The sequence below is a fragment of the Mirounga angustirostris genome, unplaced genomic scaffold, assembly GCF_029215605.1.
Source record: "Mirounga angustirostris isolate CCGP_5_RB_7025 unplaced genomic scaffold, mMirAng1.0.hap1 SCAF_13, whole genome shotgun sequence".
NCBI classification, from domain to species: Eukaryota; Metazoa; Chordata; class Mammalia; order Carnivora; family Phocidae; genus Mirounga; species Mirounga angustirostris.
Window position 1 is genome coordinate 57,142,151 of NW_026991721.1, and position 26,056 is coordinate 57,168,206.

General features: G+C 39.4%; 1 protein-coding gene and 1 pseudogene across 4 annotated transcripts in view; one reads left to right on the forward strand and one right to left on the reverse strand.

The window, feature by feature from the left end:
- RNF121 (ring finger protein 121) overlaps positions 1 to 26,056 on the reverse strand; it is an 82,718-nt gene that overhangs the window by 23,729 nt on the left and 32,933 nt on the right. For all 4 annotated transcript variants that reach the window (XM_054512102.2, XM_064576991.1, XM_045894339.3 and 1 more), the window contains exon 3: positions 25,627 to 25,768. In XM_054512102.2, the coding sequence (XP_054368077.2) occupies positions 25,627 to 25,768 (142 nt within the window). The remainder of the gene's footprint in view (positions 1 to 25,626; positions 25,769 to 26,056) is intronic.
- Positions 19,575 to 20,726, forward strand: LOC123857469 (large ribosomal subunit protein eL6-like; annotated as a pseudogene).

Genomic DNA, 26,056 nt, shown 5'->3' on the forward strand with positions numbered 1-26,056 from the left:
TGAAAAGTGTGGGAGCACTGGGACGTATTAACAAATGGCTACCCAAATAACACTCCAGGTAACATTCTATGAGATAATGGGAGGAGACCAGGAAAGGACATCGTAACAAACCATATATTATTTAAGCTAGGGGATAAGAGGGGCGCCTGGGTGGCTCAGTTGGTTAAGTGTCCATCTCTTGATTTAGGCTCAGGTCATGAGGTCTCGGGGTTGTGAGATCAAGGCCCATGTTGGGCTCTGTGCTCAGTGGGGGAGTCTGCTTGGGATTCTCTCTCTCCCTCTGCCCCTCCCCCGTGCGTGCACTCTCTCAGTAAATAAATTTTTTAAAAATCTTAAAAAAAAATACTTTAGGGGTGCCTGGGTGGCTCAGTTGTTAAGTGTCTGCCTTCGGCTCAGGTCATGATCCCAGGGTCCTGGGATCAAGCCCCACATCGGGCTCCCTGCTCGGTGGGAAGCCTGCTTCTCCCTCTCCCACTCCCTCTGCTTGTGTTCCCTCTCTCGCTGTCTCTCTCTCTGTCAAATAAATAAAATCTTAAAAAAAAAAATACTTTTAACTAGGGAGTAAGACAACTGGAATCATGATATTCAAAGGGAGTAAATAAATGGTGGTGAGATGTGGAAAGAAGAGCTGCAGGGTCTTTAGCCTTCACATCATTTGCTTACAAAACAGCAGGACCAGAGACTACAGAAGAATTAAATTACAGAGTCTGGTTACATTTGTCTTCTCTGAGAAAAAAAAAAAAAATAGGAATTCCTCCAAAAACCTGGCTATTGCAAAAAACCCAAAAAACCAAAAAAAACCCAAAACAGAACAAAAAACCAGCCTGTCCCCTACCAGCCTTTTTCCCACTCCTCACCAATCATCAATAGCATGTTCTAAGAAGGAATCTAGTGAAGATAATTTTCTCTACATGAGCTGTAGCTCTGCATACTTTGGGTGCGGAGAGAGGCAAAGGACCTGGATTCTATTCCGGGTTGAATAAAGGCATAATCAGGAGTAGAAATCAGTGTAAAAGGAATGAAAAAAGTCTTGCCTTGCTTTGTTAACTCTGAGGCTTAAAACTTTAAGTGTATAAAGCTACTCAACTCACATCATGAAAGAAAGAGAAAAAGGAAAGAAAAGGAAGAAGGAAAGTAGGGAAAGAGGGAGCAATTTAGGGACAGGGTTAGGTTCTTTCAAACCAGATGGCTAAGTAGAAGACCAAAAGACCTAGATTCTAGTTCTGTGTGCTTCCAACTCACTGGGTCACCCTAAGGAGGTCCTTCCTCCTTGAGGGACAGGTTTGACTTGATTTTTCAAGCCCCTTTAAAGTTCTAACATGCTAAGGTTCTATTAAGCAGCCTTGTATCTCAGATTTCCTGGGAGAGCGAAGGCAGTGTTCATTCACTGGTACATCGAGTATTTATTTTGCATTTAATGGAAAGAAGAATGCAGAAATAAACATGACCCCCTAGTTAGGACCCCTGTCCTCAAGGGGCTAACAGTCCAGCGGCAGGAGAAAAATAGAAATCAAACCCAAACTTTATTTTTTTTTTAAAGATTTTATTTATTTGACAGGGAGAGCACAAGCAGAGGGAGAGAGAGAGAGAGGCAGGCTCCCTGCTGAGCAAGGAGCCCGATGTGGGACTTGATCCCAGGACCCTGGGATCATGACCCAGGCCGAAGGCAGCTGCTTAACCGACTGAGCCACCCAGGCGTCCCTCAAACCCAAACTTTAATGATTCTATTAATCTTTAGATGCTTTAAAAAATTTTTTTGTTTTAAAGTTGGTTTTTTTTTTAAGGTAGGCTCCACACCCAGCATGGAGCCCAAGATGGGGCTTGACCTCACAACCCTGAGATCAATACTGGACTCTTAGCTGACATCAAGAGTTGGGACGCTTAACCAACTGAGCCACCCAGGAGCCCCTAGAGATTTTATTTTTAAGTAATTTCTATACCCAATATGGGGCTCAAACCCACAAACCAACTGAGCCAGACAGGCACCCCTCTTTAGATGTTTTTTAGAAGTTCAAATAGAAATCATTAAAGAATGAATAAATAAAGTAGAATGATACAGTGAAATGACTGGAGATTTTAGAATTAAAGAGATCTAGATATGAATCCCAATATAGCTATTTACTGTATTATCTTAGGTAAGTCATTTAACCCTGATAAACCTAAGTTTTCTGAACTGTAAAATGGGATTAACAGTATCTACTTTCAAAAGATTGTATAGAGGGGCGCCTGGGTGGCTCAGCTGGTTAAGCGTCTGCCTTTGGCTCAGGTCATGATCCCAGGGTCGTGGGATCCAGCCCCGCATCGGGCTCCCCGTGGGGAGCCTGCTTCTCCCTCTCTCTCTGCCTGTCACTCTGCCTACTTGTGTTCCCTCTCTGTCAAATAAATAAATAAAATCTTTAAAAAAAAAAAAAGATTGTATAGATAAAGTGAATTAATGCATGGAAAGCTCTTGGAACAATGCTAAAAACGTAAGCATTTAATATAAATAATGTAATAAATATAATGTAAATATTCAATATACTAGTTCTTTTATATAAAAAAAAACAAGCAGAGGGGTGCCTGGGTGGCTCAGTCGTTTAGTGTCTGCCTCCGGCCCAGGTCATGATCCCGGGGTCCTGGGATTGAGCCCCACATCAGGCTCCCTGCTCAGCGGGAAGCCTGCTTCTCCCTCTCCCACTCCCACTGCTTGTGTTCCTGCTCTCACTATCTCTCTCTCTGTCAAATAAATAAAATCTTAAAAAAAAAAAAAACAAGCAGAGTGCATAATTCATAGTAAGCATTCAGTAAATGAGAGCTCTCACTAGGTCTTCATGTGATCAAAATTGCATAAAGTCAAATGTAATAAGGGAGCAAAGACTGCAATGAGGCAACCAAAATAATCAACATATTGAAAGTGGTGGGGTTATAATGAAATAGAGACCAAAAAAAAAAAAAAAAACCCCACAAAAGATCAATGAAACCAAGAGCTGGTTGTTTGAAAAGATAAAGAAAATTGATAAACCTTTAGCCAGACACAAGAAGAGAAAAAGAGGACCCAAATAAAATTAGAAACGAAGAAAGAAGTAACAATCAACACCCCAGAAATACAAAGAACTCTAAGAGACCACTACAAAAAATTATATACCAAAAAACTGGACAACCTAGAAGAAGTAGATAAATTCCTAGAAACATACAATCTTTCAAAACTCAATCTGGTAGAAACAGAAAACCTGAGCAGACAGATTACTAGTAATGAAATTGAATCAGTAATCAAAAACGTCCCAACAAACAAAAGTCCAGGACCAGAAGGCTTCACAGGTGAGTCCTACTATTTAAAGAGTTAATACCTATTCTCCACAAACTATTTGAAAAAGAAGAAAAGGAAAGCTTCCAAATACATTCTATGAGGCCAGCATTACCCTGATACAAAACCACACAAAGACACTACAAAAAACAAAAAACCAACCAAACAAACAAAACACCTACAGGCCAATATCCGGCATACACATAGATGTAAAAACCCTCAACAAAATATTAGCAAACCACATTCAACAAACATTAAAAGGATAGTGCATCATGAGCTGGTGGGACTTATTCTGGGGTTGAAAGGATGATTCAGTATTCACAAATCATACTCCACATTAACAAAATGAAGGATAAAAATCATACTATTATCTCAATAAATTCAGAAAAAGCATGTGACAAAGCAATATCCATTCATGATACAAACTCAACAAAGTAGGGGTAGAGAAAATATACCTCAACATAATAAAGACCATATGTGAAAAACCCATAGTCAACATCATACTCAAAGGAGAAAAACCAAAAACTTTTCCTCCACGATCAGGAACAAGACAAGAATGTCCACTCTTGCCACTTTTATTCAACATAGTATTCGAAGTCCTAGCCACAGCAAGCAGGCAAGAAAAAGAAACAAAGCATCCAAGTTGGTAAGGAAGAACTTTATTACTATCTGCAGATGACATACCAGTATATAGAAAACCCTAAAGTTTTCACCAAAAACCTATCAGAAGGAATATATGCACCCAGTAAAGTTTCAGGATACAAAATTAATGTACAGAAATCTGTTGCATTTCTATACACTAATAAAGAAGTAGCAGAAAGAGAAAATAAGAAAAAATTCCATTTGCAATTGTACCAAAAAGAATAAAATACCTAGGAATAAACTTGAGGAGGTGAAAGACCCATACTCTGAAAACTGTAAGACACTGATGAAAGAAACTGCAGATGACACAAAAGGAAAGATATGCCATCCTCATGGATTGGAAGAATTAATATTATTAAAATGTCCATATCACCCAAAGCAATCTATAGATTCAATGTAATCCCTACCAAAACACCAACAGCATTTCTCACAAAACTACTAAAATTTGTATGGAACTGCCAAGACCCCAAAGAGTCAAAGCAATCTTGAGGAAGAAAAGCAAAGCTAGAGGCTTCATAATGCCAGGTTTCAAGATATACTACAAAGCTATAATAATCAAAACAGTATGATACTGGAATAAAAACAGACACATAAATTATTCCAATTTTAGTATACGTGCTGCCAAAGTAAGCACAGTAGACACATAAATCAACAGAACATAACTAAGAGTTCAGAAATAAACCCATGTTTATATGGGCAATTAATCTACAACAAAGGAGGCAAGAATATAGAATGGAGTGAAGACTGTCCCTTCAATAATTGGCATTGGGAAAACTGGACAGCTACATGCAAAAGAATGAAACTGGACCACTTAAACTATACACAAAAATTAACTCAAAATGGATTAAAGACCTACATAAAACTCCTAAAAGAAAACATAGTAATTTCTTTGACATTGGCTATAGCAGCGTTTTTCTAGATATGTCTCCTCAGCCAAGGGAAACAAGCAAAACTAAACTATTTGGACTACACCAAAATAAAAGGCTTCTGTAGAGGGGCACCTGGTGGCTCAGTCAATTAAGTGTCCAACTGTTGGTGTCAGCTCAGGTCATGATCTCAGGGTCCTGGGATCGAGCCCCACATCAGGTTCTGCACTCAGCACAGAGTCTCTGCCGGAGATTCTCTCTCTGCCCCTCTCCCTCTGCTCCCCTCCCTTCTTGCTCTCTCTCTCTCTCAAATAAATAAATGAAATGAAATGGAAAAAAAAAAAGAGCTTCTGTAGAGCAATAAAACCATCAACAAAATAAAAAGGCAGCCTACTAAATGGGAGAAGATATTTGCAAATGATATATCCAATAAGGAGTTAATATTCATAAATACATAAAGCACTTCTACAACTCAACACCAAAAAACAAATAATCTGATTAAAAATGGGAAGAACAGAAAGACATGTATCATATGACCCCACTGATATGAAGAATTCTTAATCTCAGGAAACAAACTGAGGGTTGCTGGAGTGGTGGGGGTGGGAGGGATGGGGTGACTGGGTGATAGACATTGGGGAGGGGTGTTATGGTGAGCGCTGTGAATTGTGTAAGACTGTTGAATCACAGACCTGTACCTCTGAAACAAATAATACATTATATGTTAAAAAAAAAAAAGAAGAAGAAGAAGAAGATAGCAGGAGGGGAAGAATGAAGGGGGGGAAATCAGAGGGGGAGATGAACCTTGAGAGACTATGGACTCTGAAAAACAAACTGAGGGTTCTAGAGGGGAGGGGAGTGGGGGGATGGGTTAGCCTGGTGATGGGTATTAAGGAGGGCACGTTCTGCATGGAGCACTGAGTGTTATACGCAAACAATGAATCATGGAACACTACATCAAAAACTAATGATGTAATATATGATGATTAACATAATAATTAAAAAAAGGGCAGAAGACATGAACAGACATTTTTCCAAAGAAGACATACATGAAAAGGTGCTCAACGTCACTAATCATAAATGCAAGTCAAAACCACAATGAGATATCATCACATGCCTGTCAGAATGGCTAAAGTCAAAGACACAAGAAATGAGAAGTGTTGGCAAGGATATAAAGAAAAAGGAACCTTTGTGCACTGTTGGTGGAATGTAAATTGGTACAGCCACTGTGGAAAACAGTATGGAGGTTCCTCAAAAAATTAAAAATAGAACTGCCAGTAATTCCACTATTAGGTATTTACCCAAAGAAAACCAAAACACTAATTTGAAAAGACATATGCACTCCTACGTTTACTGCAGCGTTATTTATAGTTGCCAAGATATAGAAGTAACCCAAGTGTCCATTCGTAGATGAAGGGATAAAGAAGATGTGGTTTATATATATAATGGAATATTACTCAGCCATAGAAAGAGGAGATCTTGCCATTTGTGACAATATGGATAGACCTAGAGGGTATTATGCTAAGGGAATTCAGACAAAGAAAGACAAATACCATATGATTTTACTTATATGTGGAATAAAAAAATAAAGCAAAATACATGAACAAACAAAAAAAAGCAGAAACAGACCCATAAATAGAACCAACTGAAGGCTGCCAGGGGGGAAGGAGATAGGGGGATGAGCAAATGGATGAAAGTGAGTAGGAGATACAGAACTCCAGTTATGGAATGAATAAGTCATGGGGATAAAAGGTACACCATAGGAATACAGTAAATGGTATTGTAATACTGTATGGTCATAGATGGATGCTATGCTCACACTTGTGGCAAGCATGGCATCACATATAGACTTGAGTCAATATGTTGTACACCTAAACTGATGTAAAACTGTGTGCCAACCATACTCCAATTTTTAAAAATATCACCAAAACCTCCAGGGGGAAAAATGTGGTAGGGTTACAGCAATTTCTTTATAATGTTTAATTTGTCCTTTCCAGGAAAAATAAATTATCTAAAAACACAAACCAAGGACTTGAGGTCACTTTCAGATACCCAGACACACTCCATTAGGTAGGCTTGAAAGCCAGATTCTGTTCAGGGCCTAGAAAGCAGGGCCTGACAAGGGGCAAAACAGAGGGGCCAGTGAACAGAACAGCCTCCCATGTGAAAACTGGTAAGTTACAACTTTGCCTGGTTAATTTCTTCATTTCTGCTGCAGTATTTATTAGCATTCTGCTTAATAAGTAAATTGAAGCTTCCTCATTAAGGAAGGCATTTTAGTGGCAAGCTTGGCAATATGTAAATTGCTGAGAGTTACCCAAGATTTTCAGAACGCTGTCAGGGACTCTGGTGCCATCTGCTGGCAACACTTCACGCAGACAAATTAAGTTCAATAACTTGCTCAAGTGCTTGTGCCTGATGCTGGTACAAAGTAATGGGAAGCTTTGCCCCTAACTTCACTCCCAGGATTTAGGATGGTGAGACAAATACATGAATTGAACAGCCACTGAGTAGAAGCAGCAAAGCATCAAGTACTGACATGAGAGTTCAGAGGAAAGATGTAGCAGTGTGAGCAGAAACCATCAGCGAAGACTGCCTGGAAGAGACAACTGGCTGTTTCTGAGGGGGCTTGGATTTGGCCAGCTGAAGGGGGAAACTGAAAGCCATTCACCTTTCTTTCCCTGATTTTACAAATACAAAACTAAAGTGAAGACTAGCCTGAAACCTGTTCATTGATTCATTGCAAACATTTACTGAGGGACAATCCCAGCTCTCTGATCTGGAAAGTAAAGAATAGCTACATCCCACCTATCTCTCCACAAGACTATACAGTTGAAATGATGATGTTAGGCGCTAACAATAAGAACTAGACCATATTTAAATGGACTTTCAGATTTTTTTTTCACCTCAGAAACTAGAATTCATGAAAAACCAGAAAACAGCTCCCATATCACATCCTCCCCTGGGCACCAGGTGCCTTGCCGGTCTGCCATGCTTGGCACTTTTGTCTTTCAGGATTCTCATCACTTCTGTATTGCTCTATGTTGTGTGGGTAGTGATCACCCACCATGCTTGACTGAAAAGGAATATAAAGGATGAACTGAAAACTGCAAGTCCAGCTAGTAGAGCAAAGTAAGAGACTCGCAGCTAACAGAACAATCAGCTTGGGGGAAAATGCTGATAAATGGACAGAGGTCAACTGGAGGAAAGTGTCTAGGATATGCTTCACAGCTCTGGTCAATATTTTCATGAATAATTTGGATGAAAATACAGAAGATCTGCTTGCCAAACAAACTGTGGACAGCAAAAAGTTTAGTAGGAGCTGGGAGAGAACAAGACAGTGAACATGGAAGACAGAAGAAGCAAGATCCAAAATGAATAAAGCTTGTTTCTACAGTTCTTCTAGCTCTAACATTCTATGAGCCAGTAAGCTGAAATGAAGAACGAAAACTATATGATGAAACCCAACCAACTACCCAAGCATAGGATGGAAAAATGAGTGGCTTAATAGCAGTTCATGTGAAACAGATCTAGGGGTCTCAGCTGAGCACAAATTGCCAGGGAATATATGCCAGCAGGGACACTGACAAAAAAGCCAAGGCACCCTTATGCTGCTTAACTAGGAATATGCCCAGAATGAAGGAGGCAGCAGCTCTCCTGTTCTCTGCTCTGTCAAAGCATTCTTAGGGCCCTACAATTAAGTCTTGGGACCACAGTGTACAAAGAACATTGACAAACATGGCCATAAGGGAGCAGCCAGGATTACAAAGGGTCTAGAAACCAAATTACATAATGAACAGCAGAAGGCACTAGGACAATAGACCTGGAGAACTACAGGGCGGCATAGCTGTTACCTTCAGTTATCTGAAGATTGTCCAGAGGCCCAGTAAGGAGATATATGCAGTGTAGTTCTTGTGAACAAGTATGACCCCACACATTGCTAGAATACCCTATAGGGCAGAAACTTGGTTTTCAATTCCCTCCTACCATGCCCCTGCAAACAGTCACCTTACCACATGAGGCAGACCATTGCTAATAGATGTGCTAGATAGTTCTTCCCTGATGCCTACCTGAAAAATCTGCCTTCGTGTACTTTCTGCCTCTGGATCCAACTCTTGTCCTTCAGAGAGGCACACAGTACATTTACTTCCCGTTTCTTATGACTACTCTTCTAATACCTAAAATTTTGTCTTTTTCCCCAAGTCTTCTCTCCAGGCAAGAGTCAGTCAAGAAATAATTTAACAAACATTTACTGAGCCCCTACCGGGCACCATACTAAGGACTGCAGAATCCAGAGATAAAAAACTAATCCTCCTCAAGAACTTAAGACTACCAAGGAGAAAAAAAACAATTATAATGCAGTATGATAAATGCTATAACGGAGTAAGCCCTGGTGGCCCAGAAAGTGGAGGAGAGAGTTGAGTTTCACTCAACATGGGGGAACCAAGGCTTCCTGAACGAAGCAACCTTTGACCTCTGTCCTGATGGCCTAGTAGGTGTAAGTAAAGGCATCACCATGAGTGAGTGCTCAAGATGAGGGAACATGGTATGTCTGAAAAAGTACAAATAAGGAGGGAGGTGTGAGAAATGAGCCTAAAGAGTAGGCAAGGCTCAGAGAAGCCTGATGTATGCATTACACATAGAGAAGTTTTTATTATACTCTGGGGAAGAAAGTTTTTCTTTCGCATAGAAAGTGGATTACCATCCTTTACCATCTTAGACCATATTCTCTAGTCACATCCCAGTAACCCTCTTAATGTGTTGGTCTAAGAAAAATCTATAGTACTTTAAAGATTTCTAGGTAGGAGATTTTGCCATTCATCCATCCCACAAGGGAACTGCAGTTCAGGGGACAGGAGTTTAAAAAGATACTGTTTTTGGTAACAGAAATGATGAAAGCTTCTCCCTGGAGATCTTTAAAAATAGGATAGATACTTTTCCAGGCATAAACTTACTCCTTCCCCTAACATCCTGGTGGGAGCTAAGGAGTGAGTAATACTAGACTCTGAACAGATGATGAAAACTGAGCGACAGAGAAGCCAAAAAGCAAGCTGGGCCTGGGCTAGTTTCTAATCCAGATCTTCTGTCTCCCAAGTCCTGCCTCCTTGGCACCCATTCACTTTTGAGTTTCTGATAAAACCCTGGAAAGTCTGAGAAGGCAATATGATGGACCTAGGCAAAAGTCACTAAAGAAGGGAAAATCAGGGTGGGAGGATGGGTTAGCCTGGTGATGGGTATTGAGGAGGGCACATTCTGCATGGAGCACTGGGTGTTATGCACAAACAATGAATCATGGAACACTACATCTAAAACTAATGATGTAATGTATGGGGATTAACATAAGAATAAAAATATTTAAAAAAAAAAAAAGAAGGAAAAATCAGGGGAGTTAAAAACAGAAATGACCATGGCAGAAACTGACAATTTCCTGGAGCTTTTGAGAAACCTCAAAAAATGGTTGAGTGCTCATATGAGAAGAGTACTTAACCAAGAATCAGATTTTGGTTTTATGTCCAACTCCCCAATTTAATGGTCATGTGCTCCCAGCAAATCTCTTCAGGATTCTGCACTTTGGTTTACTAATCTGAAAAATGGAGGTATATCCCTATCCTTACTACCGAATAAAGCCATTGTGGGGTTCCAATGAGATATCAGATGAGAAAAGTATTTTTTTTAAATATCAACAAATTGCAACTATAAGCAGCTTAAGGTGGTAATACTACTGTTGCTATGACTGAAAGAACAGTACCCTGAAATTTAAATACAGAAAACAGTAGGACCTTTTGCTCCTAAATAGCAGTTAATTTAGACGCAGTTCTTTTAACGTTTAGGATGGACTTGACCTCCTAAATTACAAAAAGATGTTTGATACTTTTCACAGTGAAACCAGTGGATTGGCATACTTGCTCATAATCAGCCTAATGGCTGGCAGCATCCACGCTGCTCTCTGGCAGTGCTTCTCATAGGGGGTGAATTTCCTCCCCAGGGGACATGTGATGAAGTTTGGAGACATTTTTGGTTGTGATGATCAGGAGAGGTGATGCTAGTGGCATCTAGTAAGTAGAAGCCAGGCATGCTGCTAAACATCCTACACATGACAATCCCCCACAAAAATAATCATCGGGCCCAAAATGTGAATAGTCTCCCTACTGAAAGACCTGGTCTAGGAGAATAGAACTAGTGTTTTTCCACTCAGGGGTCATGTGTGCCAACTGAAAGTCTGGGTTGCCAACTAGCACTAGGGAAAAACAGAAAATTTCATTCAGTTTGAGAGAAACAGAGCCTTATCAATTAATTCCATCATTTCTCAGCATGCCCATAAGAAGCATTTTTTTTAAAGCTCTGGTAGCTAATCTCAAACAGTTCATGTTTCTACTATTTGACAATAATCCCAGTGTCTCTCCTTTACACAACATTCTCTGGGGAGCCATTTTGCTTTGATTCTTTTTTAGTCCCATTCTTCACCCCATAGACATTTAATGTGTTTAATATGTATATTTTTGTTTGTATCTATTCTTACAAACTATTTTCTGTGCATGTGTTTTGATTTATTAGTTGGCACTGTGTCTTTCTCTTTGTTACTTTTTCCACTCAGTACTCTGCTTTTAAGATCCACATGTCGTTACAGGTAAACCTAATGTGTTGCTTTTAACTGCAATGCAGAGTCATGATATGCATCCACCACATTTTACTTATTTATTCAGATACAAATACCCAGACTGCCTCCAACTCTTCAATTAACTGCCATAATTAACATTTATTTTATTTATTTATTTTTTGGTTAAAGATTTTATTTATTTATTTATTTATTTGACAGAGAGAGACACAGCGAGAGAGGGAACACAAGCAGGGGGAGTGGGAGAGAGAGAAGCAGGCTTCCCGCGGAGCAGGGAGCCCGATGCGGGGCTCGATCCCAGGACCCCGGATCATGACCTGAGCCGAAGGCAGGCGCTTAACGACTGAGCCACCCAGGCGCCCCATAATTAACATTTAAATCAATACCTTCTCACATGCCCCTTTAGGATATGTCACAAGATATGTATATATTCCATCTGACTGAATAGTGCCATGCTGCTCTCCCCATAATACCTGCCCCATCTTCATATCTACAAAGAATACACAAAAGTTCCTAGAGCCTCTGATCCCTGCCAGCAGTTGGACATATCCAGCTTGTTAGTCTAGAATATCAATTATCATCAGTTTTAATCATTACTAAACTCCTATTCTGCTATCAGTTAACTTTGCCTGTGGTCCCCTTTACAGAACAAATCCCCTTAATCTTTTTTTAAAAATATTTATTTATTTATTTAAAGAGGGCACAGGGGGGTGGGAAGGGCAGGTAGAGACAGGGAGAGAGAGAATCCCAAGTAGACTCCACACCCAGCATGGAGTCTGATGTGGGGGCTCAATCCCACAACCCCGAGATCATGAACCAAGCCAAACTCAAGAGTCAGACACTTAACCGACTGAGCCACCCAGGTCCCCCCCTTAATCTTAATAATCAAATTTATCATATTTTTATGTTATTTATCTACATAATTTTTATTAACTTCATAGTTTTGCCTTTCATAATTAGATCTTTAATCTATCCTTAGTCCACTTTGTATGCAGTGTGATACAGGTATCTAGTTTTAATATTTCTCCGTATGGTGAGTCAGTTTTCTCAATACAATCTACTTAACAATAAATATCTTCTTCACTGATTGGTGGTTACACTTTTATTATGGTTTTTTTAAGATTTATTTATTTATTTGAGAGAGAGAATGAGTGGGAGGGGCAAAGGGGGAGAGAATCTCAAGTAGACTCCAAGCAGAGCACGGAGCCTGACACAGGGCTCACTCTCACAACCCTGAGATCATGACCTGAGATCACGACCTGAGCCGAAACTAAGAGTTAAATGCTTACCTGACTGAGCCATCCAGGCTCCCCTACGCTTTTATTGTATATTAAGTTCCCCATTATACAGGGATCTCTCTCTGAGATCTTTACTCTGTTCTACTGGTCTATTTGTCTATTCTTATGGTATGTCTTACTATTTGAAAAGGCAAGTCTGTGTCTTAGGAATTGCTTTCTTGCTTTTATTTTTGAACCTCAAGTAGAGGGGGGAAAATGAGTTAATCAGAATCTCTAATGAATATTCCCATCATTAGTCATGCATGGACTACTTTTAATTTTAAAAATTACTTTTAATTGTGGTAAAAACTCATAAAATTAACCATCTTAATCATTTTTAAATATATGGTTCAGTAGTGCTAAGTAATATTCCCACTGCTTTCTAACAGATCTCCAGAACTTTTTCATCTTACAAAACAGACACTTCTATGCCCATTAAATAACAACTCCCTACTCTCCCCCTCTGCCCCATCTCTTGATAACCACTATTCTACTTTCTGTCTCTGTGAATCCGACTACTCTAGGTACCTCATATAAGTGGAAGACAAATATAAGCATTTGTCATTTTGTGACTGGCTTACTTTACTAAGCATAATGTCCTGAAGGATCACCATGTTGAAGCATATGACAAAATTTCCTTCCTTTTTATTTTTAATAATATAACTACTGAACCCACCACCCAACATAAAAACTGGAACATCTAAAACTACTTATATCTGGGGCGCCTGGGTGGCTCAGTCGTTAAGCGTCTGCCTTCGGCTCGGGTCATGATCCCAGGGTCCTGGGATCGAGTCCCACATCGGGCTCCCTGCTCGGCGGGGAGCCTGCTTCTCCCTCTCCCACTCCCCCTGCTTGTGTTCCCTCTCTCCCTATGTCTCTCTCTGTCAAAAAATAAATTAAAAAAATAAAAAATAAAAAAAAATAAAAAAAATTTTAAAACTACTTATATCTATGTGCTCTTCTCTAGCCTATCCTCCAGTCTTCCATCCAACATCACCCTTATCCTGCATCTTGATTTTATCATTCCCTTGCTTCATAAAATACGGTTGTATTATGCATATACATATTTTTAAAACATATTCTTTAGTTTTCATTGTTTTTAGCTTTCTATGAAAGGTATCAAGTTATGAGCAGCCTTCTGAATCTTTTTTCACTCAATATTAAATTGCTAAGATTCATCCTTACCATTACTTGTAACTACAGTTAATTATTTTTCGTGTTGTTTTATATATAATGTATATATATATTATGTAACTTATAAAACCATGCATATAAGTTACATAATATTCCACTGGTGAATACATCACAACTAACTTATCCAGTCACCCATATTTGGGTACTGAGTCATTTTTAAGTTTTTGCTATTACAAATAATGCTGTTATGGAAATTCTGATACATCCTCCTAGGATGCATATGCAAAAATCCAAGATCAAAATGAAAAGGCAACCTACTGAATGGGAGAGGATATTTGCAAATGATATATCTGATAAGGGGCTAATATCCAAGATATATAAAGAACCTATACAGTCCAACACCAAAAAATAATAATGAAAGAATCTGATTAAAAATGGGCAGAGGAGGGGCACCTGGGTGGCTCAGTGGGTTGAGCATCCCACTCTAGCTAGACCTAGAGGGTTTAAGCTTAGGTCATGATCTCAGGGTCCTGGGATTGAGCCCCGCTTCAGGCTCCCTGTGCTGTGGGGAGTCTGCTTCCCCTCTCCCCACTCTTTTTTTTTTTTTAAAGCAGTTTTTTGTTGTTGTTTTGTTTTAAAGATTTTTATTTATTTATTTATTTGACAGAGAGAGAGACAGCGAGAGAGGGAACACAAGCAGGGGGAGTGGAAGAGAGAGAAGCAGGGGGAGTGGGAGAGGGAGAAGCAGGCTTCCTGCTGAGCAGGGAGCCCGATGCGGAGCTCGATCCCAGGACCCCAGGACCCCAGGATCATGACCTGAGCCGAAGGCAGCGGCTTAACTGACTGAGCCACCCAGGGGCCCCATCCCCTCTCCCCACTCTTGCACGGGTGTGCAGGCTCTCTCTCTCTCTAAAATAAATAATCTTAAAAAAAAAAAAAAAAAAAGAGGGCGCCTGGGTGGCTCAGTTGGTTAAGCGACTGCCTTCGGCTCAGGTCATGATCCTGGAGTCCTGGGATCGAGTCCCACATCGGGCTCTCTGCTCAGCAGCGAGTCTGCTTCTCCCCCTGACCCTCCCCACTCTCATGCTCTCTCTATCTCATTCTCTCTCTCAAATAAATAAATAAAATCTTTAAAAAAAAAAAAAGATTAAAAAAACTGGGCAGAGGACCTGAATAGACATTTTTCCAAAAGAAGACATACAGATGGCCAAGAAGTACATGAAAAGATGCTTAACATCACTGATCATCAGGGGAATGCAAATCAGAACTATAGTGAGACTTGACCTCACATAGAATGGCTAGTATCAAAAAGAAAAGAAATAACAAGTGTTGGTGAGGATGTGAAGAAAAGGGAAGGCTGGTATTCTGTAAATTATTAGTATAGCCACTGTGGAAAACATTGTGGAAGTTCCTCAAAAAATTTAAAATAGAAATATCATATGAGGGCGCCTGGGTGGCTCAGTTGGTTAAACGACTGCCTTCGGCTCAGGTCATGATCCTGGAGTCCCGGGATCGAGTCCCGCATCGGGCTCCCTGCTCAGCGGGGAGTCTGCTTCTCCCTCTGACCCTCCCCCCTCTCATGTGCTCTCTCTCTCTCATTCTCTCTCTCGCAAATAAATAAAATCTTAAAAAAAAAAAAAAAAAAGAAATATCATATGATCTAGTAATTCCACTATTGGTTACTTACCATCCTTCCCACCCCCCGCAAAAAGAAACCAGTAATTTGAAAAGATATGTGCAATCTCTATGTTTAATGCAGCATTATTTACAATAGTTAAGATATAGAAGCAACCTAAGTGTCCAGTGATAGATGAATAAAGAAGATGTGGTATATATTATGCAGCCATAAATAACAATGAGATCTTGCCATTTGTGACAACATGGATGGACCTAGAGGGTATCATGCTAAGTGAAATATGTCAGACAGAGAAAGACAAATACCATATAACTTCATTTATATGTAGAATCTAAAAAAACCCCACCAAAACAAATGAACGAAAAGAAACAGACTCATAAATACAGAGAATAAAGAGTTGCCAGGGGGGAGAAGTGTATGGGGATGGGCAAAATAGGGGTAGGGGATTAAGAGGTACAAACTTTCAGTTATGAAATAAGTAAATCAGGAGATTGAAAATTACAGCATAAGGAATACAGTTAATAAGACTGTAATAATGTACAGTGACAGATAGTAAATACACTTATCATAGTGAGCACTGTAGAATGTATGGAATTGTTGAATCACTATGTTGAACACCTGAAAATAATATAACATTCTGTATCAACCATACTTCAATAAACACTTCAAGGAAATTGAAATAGCAAATACAAAAACTAATCAACAATACAAACAACTGGTAGAAGAAATCAATGACTAACTAGTAAGCATGAAAATGTGCTCAACCTCACTAATAATTAAAAATCTTAAAAAAAAAAAAAAAAGAAGGGAACAGAGGAACTATAAAAACAACCATAAAACGAGTAACAAATTGGAAATAAGTACATACCTATCAATAATTTTTTTTTAAAGATTTTATTTATTTATTTGACAGAGACACAGTGAGAGAGGGAACACAAGCAGAGGGCGTGGTGGGAGAGGGAGAAGCAGGCTTCCCGCTGAGCAGGGAGCCCGATGTGGGGCTCGATCTCAGGACCCTGGGATCATGACCTGAGCCAAAGGCAGACACTTAACGACTAAGCCACCTAGGAGCCCCTACTTTGTTTTTTGTGTTTTTTTTAAGATTTTATTTATTTATTGGACAGAGAGGTAGAGCACAAGTAGGCAGAGTGGCAGGCAGATGAAGAGGTAGAAGCAGGCTCTCTGCTGAGCAGGGAGCTGGACGTGGGGCTCGATACCAAGACCCCAGGATCACGACCTGAGCCAAAGGCAGCCACTCAACCAACTGAGCCACCCAGGCGCCCCTACTTTGTTTTTTTTATAAGGCATTTAAAAATTTTTTTTAATTTATTTTAAGTAATGTCTACACCCAACACGGGGCTCAAACTTATGACCCTGAGATCAAGAGTCGCACACTCCTCCTACTGAGCCAGCCAGACACCCCTATCAATAATTACTTTGAATGTAAATGGACTGAACACTCCAATCAAAAGACATAGGATGACAAAATGGATAAAAAAAACAAGACCATCTATATGCTGCTACAAGAGACACATTTCAGACCTAAAGACACATACAGAATGAAAGTGAGGGGATGGAAAAGCATTTTTCATGCAAATGGAAGTGAAAAGAAAGCAAGGGTAGCAATACTTATATCAGTCAAAGTAGACTTTAAAACAAAGACTGTAACAAGAGATAAGGAAAGACACTAATAATCATAAAGGAGACAATCCAACAAGAAAATGTAACAATTGTAAGTAGTTATGCACCCAACTGGGAGCACCCAAATACATAAAGCAGCTAATAACACACTTAAAGGAAGTAACTGACAGTAATATAATAATAGTAAGGGAGTTTAACACCCCACTTAACATCAGTGGATAGATCATCCAAATAGAAAATCAACAAGAAAACAGCAGTTTTGAATGACACACTGGACCAGATGGATCAAACAGATATATTCAGAACATGCCATCCTAAAACAACAGAATACACATTCTTTTCAAGTGCACATGGAACGTTCTCCAGAAGAGATCACATATGAGGCCACAAAACACATCTCAACAAATTCAAAATAAACTCACAATGGATTAAGGATCTAAATGTGAGACCTAAAACCATAAAAATCCTAAAAGAGAACACAAGCAGTAACTTCTCTGACATCAGCCACACATTTTCTAGCTATGTCTCCTGAGGCAAGAGAAACAAAAGCAAAAATAAACTAGTGGGATTACATCAAAATAAAAAGCTTCTGCACAGCAAAAGAAACAATCAACAAAATTAAAAGACATCCTACTGAATGGGAGAAGATGTTTGCTAATGACATATCCAATAAAGGATTAGTATCCAAAATATATAAAGAATTTATATAACTCAACACCAAAAAGAACCAATTAATCCAATTAGAAATGGGCAGAAGACATGAACAGGTATTTCTCCAAAGAAGACATACTGATGGCAACAGACACATGAAAAGATGCTCAACATCACTTATCATCAGGGAAATGCAAATCAAAACTATGATGAAATATGACTCCACACCTGTCAGAATGGCGAAAATCAAAAACACAAGAAACAACAAGTATTGGTGAGGATGTAGAGAAAAAGGAACCCTTGTGCACTGTTGGTAGGAAGGCAAACTGGTGTAGCTACTATGGAAAACAATATGGAAGTTCCTCAAAAAATTAAAAATAGAATTACTATATGATCCAGTAACTCCACTCCTGGGTACATACCCAAAGAATACAAAAACACTAAATGGAAAGATATATGCACCCCTATGTTTATTGCAGTATTATTTACAATAGCCAAATTATGGAAGCAGCCCAAGTGCCAATCAACAGATGAATAAAGATGATGTGGTACACACACACACACACACACACACACAGGAATATTACTCAGCCATAAAAAAGAATGGGATCCCGCCATTTGTAACAACATGGATGGATCTAGAGAGTATAATGCTAAATGAAATAAGTCAGGCTGAGAAAGACAAATACTGTATGATTTCCTTCATGTGTAATTTAAAAAACAAAACAAATGAGGGGCGCCTGGGTGGCTCAGTCGTTGGGCGTCTGCCTTCGGCTCAGGTCGTGATCCCAGGGTCCTGGGATCGAGCCCCACTTCGGGCTCCCTGCTCCGCGGGGAAGCCTGCTTCTCCCCTCCTTCTCCCCCTGCTTGTGTTCCCTCTCTCGCTATGTCTCTCTCTGTCAAATAAATAAATAAAATCTTTAAAAAAACAAATGAACAAAGAAAAAAAGAGACAAACCAAAAACAGACTCTTAATTATAGAGAACAAACTGATGGTTACCAGAGGGGAGGTGGGTAGGGGGATGGGTGAAATAGGTGAAGGGAATTGATAGTACACTTATTGTGATGAGCCCTGAGTAACATATAGAATTGCTGAATCACTGTTTTACACCTGAAACTAATGTAACAAACACTGTAACTACATTGAAATTAAAATAAAAAAATTAATAAAGAAAAAGTGTGGTACTGACATAAGCATAGTCATATAGTTCAATGGAACAGAACTGAAAGTACAAAAATAAATGCATACATCTACGGTCAACTGATTTTTTTACAAGAGTGACAAATCATTCAATGGAAAAAGAAGTCTCTTCGAAAATAGTGCTAAGACAACTGGATATCCACATGCAAAAAAATGAAGTTAGACCTTTACCTCACACCATTTACAAAAAGTAACGCAAAATAGACCGAAGACCTATAAGTAAGAGCTAAAAATATAAAACCCTTCCAAAAACACATAGAGGTAAAGCTTAATAGTCTTGGATTTGGCAACAGATTCTTAGATATAACACTAAAAGCACAAGCAACAAAAGAAAAAATAGGTTTAAGGGTGCAAACTTGGAACAAGTAAAATAAACCATAGAGATCTAATGCTAAGTATAATGCATATAGACACCAATACTGTAGTCTAATCATCAGACTTGCTAAGAGACTAGACCTTAATTATTTCAACCACTAAAAAGGATAATTACGTGATGTGATAGAGGTGCTTAATGTTGTTATAATGGCAATCGTACTGCAAAAAATAAATGTATCAGTTAACATGTTGTACACCTTAAATATACCCAATGTCAGGGGTGCCTGGTTGGCTCAGTCGGTTAAGCATCTGCCTTCAGCTCAGGTCATGATCCGGGACATGATCAGGTCCCGCATCGGGCTCCCTGCTCAGCGGGGAGCCTGCTTCTCCCTCTCCCTCTGCCATTCCCCCTGCTTGTGCTCTTTATCAAATGAATAAATAAAATCTCTAAAAAAAAATGTACTCAATGTTATATGTCAAATATATTCATTAAAAAAGAAAAAAGAGATAAACTGGACATCAAGCTTAAAAATGTTTATGCATCCTCTTTCTCATCTTGCAAGATGGGGAGTAAAAAAGCTGAGAAGCTGGATACTAAGGAGAAGAAACCTGAAGCCAAGAAGGCTGATGCTGGTGGCAAGGTTAAGAAGGGTAACCTCATGGCTAAAATGCCAAATGGGAAGCCCCACCGCGGTCGAAACCCTCTCCTAGTCAGAGCAATTGGCAGCTATTCCTGATCAGCTATGTACTCCAGAAAGGCCATCTACAAGAGGAACTAGTCAATAGCTAAGAAAAGAAAGAGAAGGTTCTTGCTACCGTTACAAAATCAGTTGGTGGTTACAAGAATGGTAGTACCCGAGTGGTTAAACTTCACAAGATGCTGAGGTATTACTCTACTGAAGATGTGCCTCTTGAAAGCTGTTGAGCCACAGCAAAAAACCTTTTAGTCAGCATTGTAAGAAAACTGTGAGCTAGCATCACTCCTGGGACCATTTTGATCATCCTCACTGGGTGCCACAGAGGTAAGAGGGTGGTTCTCCTGAAGCCACTGAGCAGTGGCTTGTTACTTGTAACCAGACCTCTAGCCCTCAATCGAGTTCCTCTGCGTAGAACACACCAGAAATTTGTCATTGCCACCTACACCAAAATTGGTATCAGCAGTGTGAAAATCCCAAAACATCTCACTGATGCTTACTTCAAGCAGCAGCAGCTACATAAACCCAGACACCAGGAAGGTGAGATCTTCGACAGAGAAGGAGAAATATGAGATTACAGAGCAGTGCAACGTTGATCAGAAAGCTGTGGACTGGGCACCTGGGTGGCTCAGTCATTAAGCGTCTTTCCTTCAGCTCAGGTCATGGTCTCGGGGTCCTGGGATCGAGTCCCACGTCAGACTCCCTTCTCTGCGGGAAGCCTGCTTCTCCCTCTCCCACTCCCCCGTTTATGTTCCCTCTCTCACTGTGTCTCTCTCTGTTAAATAAATAAATAAAATCTTCAAAAAAAAAAAAAAAAAAGCTGTGGACTCACAAATTCTGCCAAAAAATTAAAGCTGTTCCTCAGCTTCAAGGCTACCTCTGCTCTGTGTTTTCTCTCACAAATGGAGTTTACCCTCACAAACTGGTGTTCTAAATTTCTTAAAAAGAACCTAATTAATAACTGATCCATTAAAATGTTTATGCACCAAAGGACACTATGGAGAAGGTAAAAAGGCAACCCACAGAATGGGAGAAAATATTTATAAATCATATATCTAATAATGGTCTACTATCCAGACTATATAAAGAACTCTTACAACACACACACACAAAGAGAAAAAAGAAACAAACAAAAGGCAGTTAAAAAATAGGCAAAGAGATTTCTCCATGGAAGATATACATGTGGCCAATAAACACATTTTTTTACATCACTTTTTTTTGTCAATAAACACATCAAAAGATCCTCAACATCATGAGTCATTAGGGAAATACAAATCAAACCACAATGAGATACTACTTCATGCCCACTAGGGTGACTATATGAAAAGAAAAGAAAAGAAAAGAAAAGAAAAGAAAAGAAAAGAAAAGAAAAGAAAAGAAAGAGGAAGGGAAGGGAAGGGAAGGGAAGGGAAAGGAAAGGAAGGGAAGGGAAGGGAAGGGAAGCAAAAGAACAAGTGTTGGTGAGAATGTGGAGAAACTGGAACCCAATGTACTGTGGGTTACAATGTTAAATGGTATAGCTGCTATGGAAAACTGTTCTCAAAAAGTTCTCAAAAAGTTAAACAGTTCTACTCCAGGGCATACCCAAGAACTGAATACAGGTGTTCAAATAAAAGCTTATAACGAATGTTCATAGCAGCACTATTCACAATAGCCCAAGGGTGGAAACAACCCAAATGTCCATCAACTGATGAAGGGATAAACAAAATGTGGCATATCCATACAACAGAGTATTATTCAGCCACAAAAAGGAATAAAGTACTGATACTGCAACACTGAAAACATCATGCTATGTGAAAGAAGCCAGACAAAGGCTACATATTATATAATTTCATTTATATGAATATCCAGAATAGGCAAATACGTAGAAACAGATTAGTGGTTGCCAGGGCCTGGTGGGAGGGGGAAATGAGGAGTGACTGCTTAATGGATATGGGGTTTCCTTTTGGGGTAATGAAAGTGTTCTAGAACTAAATAGTGGCAATGCCTGCACAACACCAGATGTGCTAAATGCCACTGAATTATATACTTTAAAATGGTTAGAATAATCAATTTTTTCCAAGGTTTTTCTTTTTTTAAATTTTTTTAATTTTTAAAGATTTTATTTATTTATTTGACAGACAGAGACACAGCAAGAGAGGGAACACAAGCAGGGGGAGTGGGAGAGGGAGAAGCAGGCTTCCCGTGGAGCAGGGAGCCTGATGCGAGGCTCTATCCCAGGACCCTGAGATCATGACCTGAGCCAAAGGCAGAGGCTTAACGACTGAGCCATCCAAGCGTCCCATGGGTTTTTCTTTTTTTTTAAAGATTTATTTATTTGAGAGAGAGAAAGAGAGAGAGAGCACAAGCAGGAGGGGCAGAGGGAGAGGGAGAGAGAATCTAAAACAGACTCCGTGCTGAGCATGGAGCCCGACGTGGGGCTTGATCTCACAACCCCAAGATCATGACCTGAGCTGAAAGAGTTGGCTGCTTAACCAACTGTGCCTATCAGGCACCCCACAGAATAGTGAATTTTTTTATGTGAAATTATTGTCAATAAAAATAAAATTCTATTCTTCTTCCACATAGTATCTGAAAACTTTTACGTCTTGAACTTTTTCTCTTAGGAGTGGGAGCAACAATAGTCACTACCATTAGTTCTAAAGTTTACAAAACATTTTGCCATAGAATCTTATATAATCTTCACAACCCATGAGGTAGATATCACCCCATCTTAGAGATAAGAAAAACAGGCTCAAGATATAAAGTCATATAGCTAGGAAGTGAGACAGCTGACTGAGCAAATCAGATTGGGCTGGCTCCATTGTATTATACTGCCTACAAGGCAAACAGCTCCAACTTGATAAGCTTGAAAAAGGATAGGAGATATTACTGTGTACAAGCATCTTGGGCAATTTTTCTTCTTCCAAAGTTAGTGTTTTAATTAAAGCAGTAAAAATATTCATTGTACACAAGTTAATAAAAGTTTTTTAAAAACCAATCTAGATCATCATTGTACAATAGCAGCATAAAGCGGACATTACAGATTTCCTTTTCCAATTTTTGAAAGATAGGGGTTTAAGTTTCTCAGTGCAATATATTTTATAATGTTAGCATGTTCGCTCATCAGTGAAGTTCAGCATAATGTTTACAGGGCATGGCAGTAAAGCAATGGGATAATTGTGCATGTTCCTTATATAACTGGCTTCATTAAGTTACAGTCACATTTCCTATTAAGGATTAGCTAAGGAATGACATTATCAGTGGTTTTCTAACACTGATGACTCCTATATATGTTCCTGAGAAGCAGAGGAGTCAGGGTTATCCAACCCTCTATTAATCAGAGGGGCCTCTTAATTATTTTCCATACTGGGTTTTTCCTGAAGATATTATTTGAAGAAAGGATTCCACAGTTTTTTTAAAAAGTACTTATTGAAAACCACTATAGTACATACATGAATCCTCACTTCCTATAGATAAAGGTTTTTAAAAATCTTTGCAGATTAGCTAACATTATATAATTAAGATTATCTCTAAATACCAGCACAGAAATGCCAATGGGGCTCTCATTCTACACTTGGTATATGGGTGGTCTTATTTTTCCAGGCTCAATTCAATCATCTTGGTAATTCCCATTCTATAGAGTACACATTATAATCACACACTGACAAACAAGTGACTTATCTCAGATAACAGGGCAAAGCATGACCAGGGTCCAGACGTGAAGCCCCATCTCAGATGGCTTAGCCTGTTGGATGGTCTCCAGTTCAAAAAGTCTTGGTGTCATGTGGTCCTTCAGTGCAATGTGACCTGAAGGTACAGATGTCTCTATTTGTGGTGCATGCCAACACTTGAGCTGGCTATAAGCCAGTAATGTTCGGAACTTCTGTCTGCTCAAGGGCAAAGATTATCCTCTCTTCCTTCTATGCTCTAGGTTATCCCTTGTTCCCTTCATGGAAAACCTTTTCCAGGAGCAACATATGGTACAACAGAAATTATGAAATATGAAACAGAACACTTGGGTTCAAATCCTGGCTCTATCTATTAGTATTCCCTTCATGCCTCAACTCTCTGGGCCTCAGTTTGTTCACGGTACTTACCTCATGGGCTATTAGAAGGATTAAATGAGATAGTGCAGCAGTTCACATCATGTGGGCTACAGACCCCTGGGCATGTCTGACCATATCACCAGAGGTCTGAAAAAGCATATACTAGAGAAAAAGAACTATTCAGAGATTAAGATTAAAAACCCTGGAGTAAAACTGTCTGGGTTCAAATAATGGTTTTATCACTGGAGCAAATTACTTAGTCTTTTCTCTCTCAGTTCTCACTTGTAATTGGAGAAAACATTACCTTACTGAATTATTACAAGGATTAGCTGAGTCCACACTTGTGAAGTACTTAACAACAGTGGCTGGCATAGTGAGAATTCAATAAATGTTAGCTATTGTTACTACTATATATGCACTTGTATATTCTATGCAAAGTATTATCACGTAGGTGTTTGCCAAGTTGATGTTAAAAAAGGGTTGTTACCCTTGTAAAGGTTAAAAACTTCTATGGTAACAGTCGTAAAAAAAATCCAGTACACTGCACCTGTCATGTCCTAATCCAGAGTGGTTGAATCTATGATTTCAATCTTCTCAAACTTATTGAGATTTGTTTTGTGGCCTAACACATGTTCTCTCCTGGAGAACGGTCCATGTGCACTTGAGAATGTATTCTGCTGTTGTTGGGTAGTGTGTGCCCTGTGTGTCTGTTAGGTCTAACTGGTTTATAATGCTGTTCAAGTCCTCTATTAACTACTGATATTCTATCTGGTTGCTCTATTCGTTAGTGAAAGTCAGGTACTGAACTCTGCAACCTATTGTAGAACTGTCTATCCCTCTTCAATTCTATCAGTTTCTGCTTCACATATATTGGGGCTCCTTTGTTAGTTATGTTTATAATTGTAGTATCTTCTTATTGGTTTAAACCTTTTATCAATATATAATATCCTTTGTCTCTTGTAAATTTTTTTGATTTAAAGTCTATTGGTCTGATATTTAATAGCCACCCCAGCTCTCTTTTGATTATCATGTACATGGAATATCTTTCTCCATCCTTTTACTTTTATTCTCTGTGTCTTTGTATCTAAAGTGAGTCTCTCATGGTTTGTTTGGTTTTTTTAACCAATCTGCCAATCTCTCCTTTTAATAGAAGAATTTAACCCATTTAAAGTAATTACCAATAAGGAAAGATTTACTTCTGCCATTCAGCTATATGTTTTCTGTATGTTTTATATGTTTTGTTCCTCATTTCCTCTATCATTGTCTTTTTTTTTTTTTTTTAAATTAATCTAAATCCTACCTGTAAAATTCACTTAAGAGGCTTGGTCTTCCCAACAAGGCGACCACCTCTCCCTTTACTTGAATAGTTCCTGATGAGCATCTCCTTCATGGATCTGTCCCAAAATGTTTAAAAGGGAAGACCTGGCCATGAAAGTAGTCTCAGGTTCTATCCCTATTTTCACCATCTGAATCACTTGCCTCTTAAATGCATACCCACCATACACTATTCACCATTCTTACATAACGTTTACTATCATTGTCTATTCCCTGCCTGTATGCAGCCTGAGGTAGGCTGGACCCTAGAATACTTAGGAAGGGTCTTTTGACAACTGTCAGAAAAAGAAGTGAGAGGCAGTGGCTTACATTGTAGGAGCGGGGGTGCCTCTGTTTCCACTGCACCAGGAGCAGCTGGGCCACCACCAAAGTAGCGATGAGGATGAGGACCATTTCAGCGTGCATGGCTTCATGGCCGCGGTGCTTGGCATGCATGCGTGCGTGCTCAACCCTGAAAGTCAAACAGATGAGGTGAGGCAGATCAGGGAAGGTGTGCTGGTAAAAGGGCAGTGCTTTCCAGGGATATTCCACCAGTCTTTAGCTCAGAACACATTCTTGGGCTTTGCATCTGCAGGGTACTATACAAATTAGGGGCTAGAAAAACACACACCCTAGAGAATGGGCATTTTGGGATAGAACAGGGGCTCTACGGGCCTCAGTCAGAAGCTCAGCTATTGGAAATAAAGGTGGGTTGTTTGCTGCCCACCCCCAAGAGCAAAAGCAGCTGACACCTTTCCTG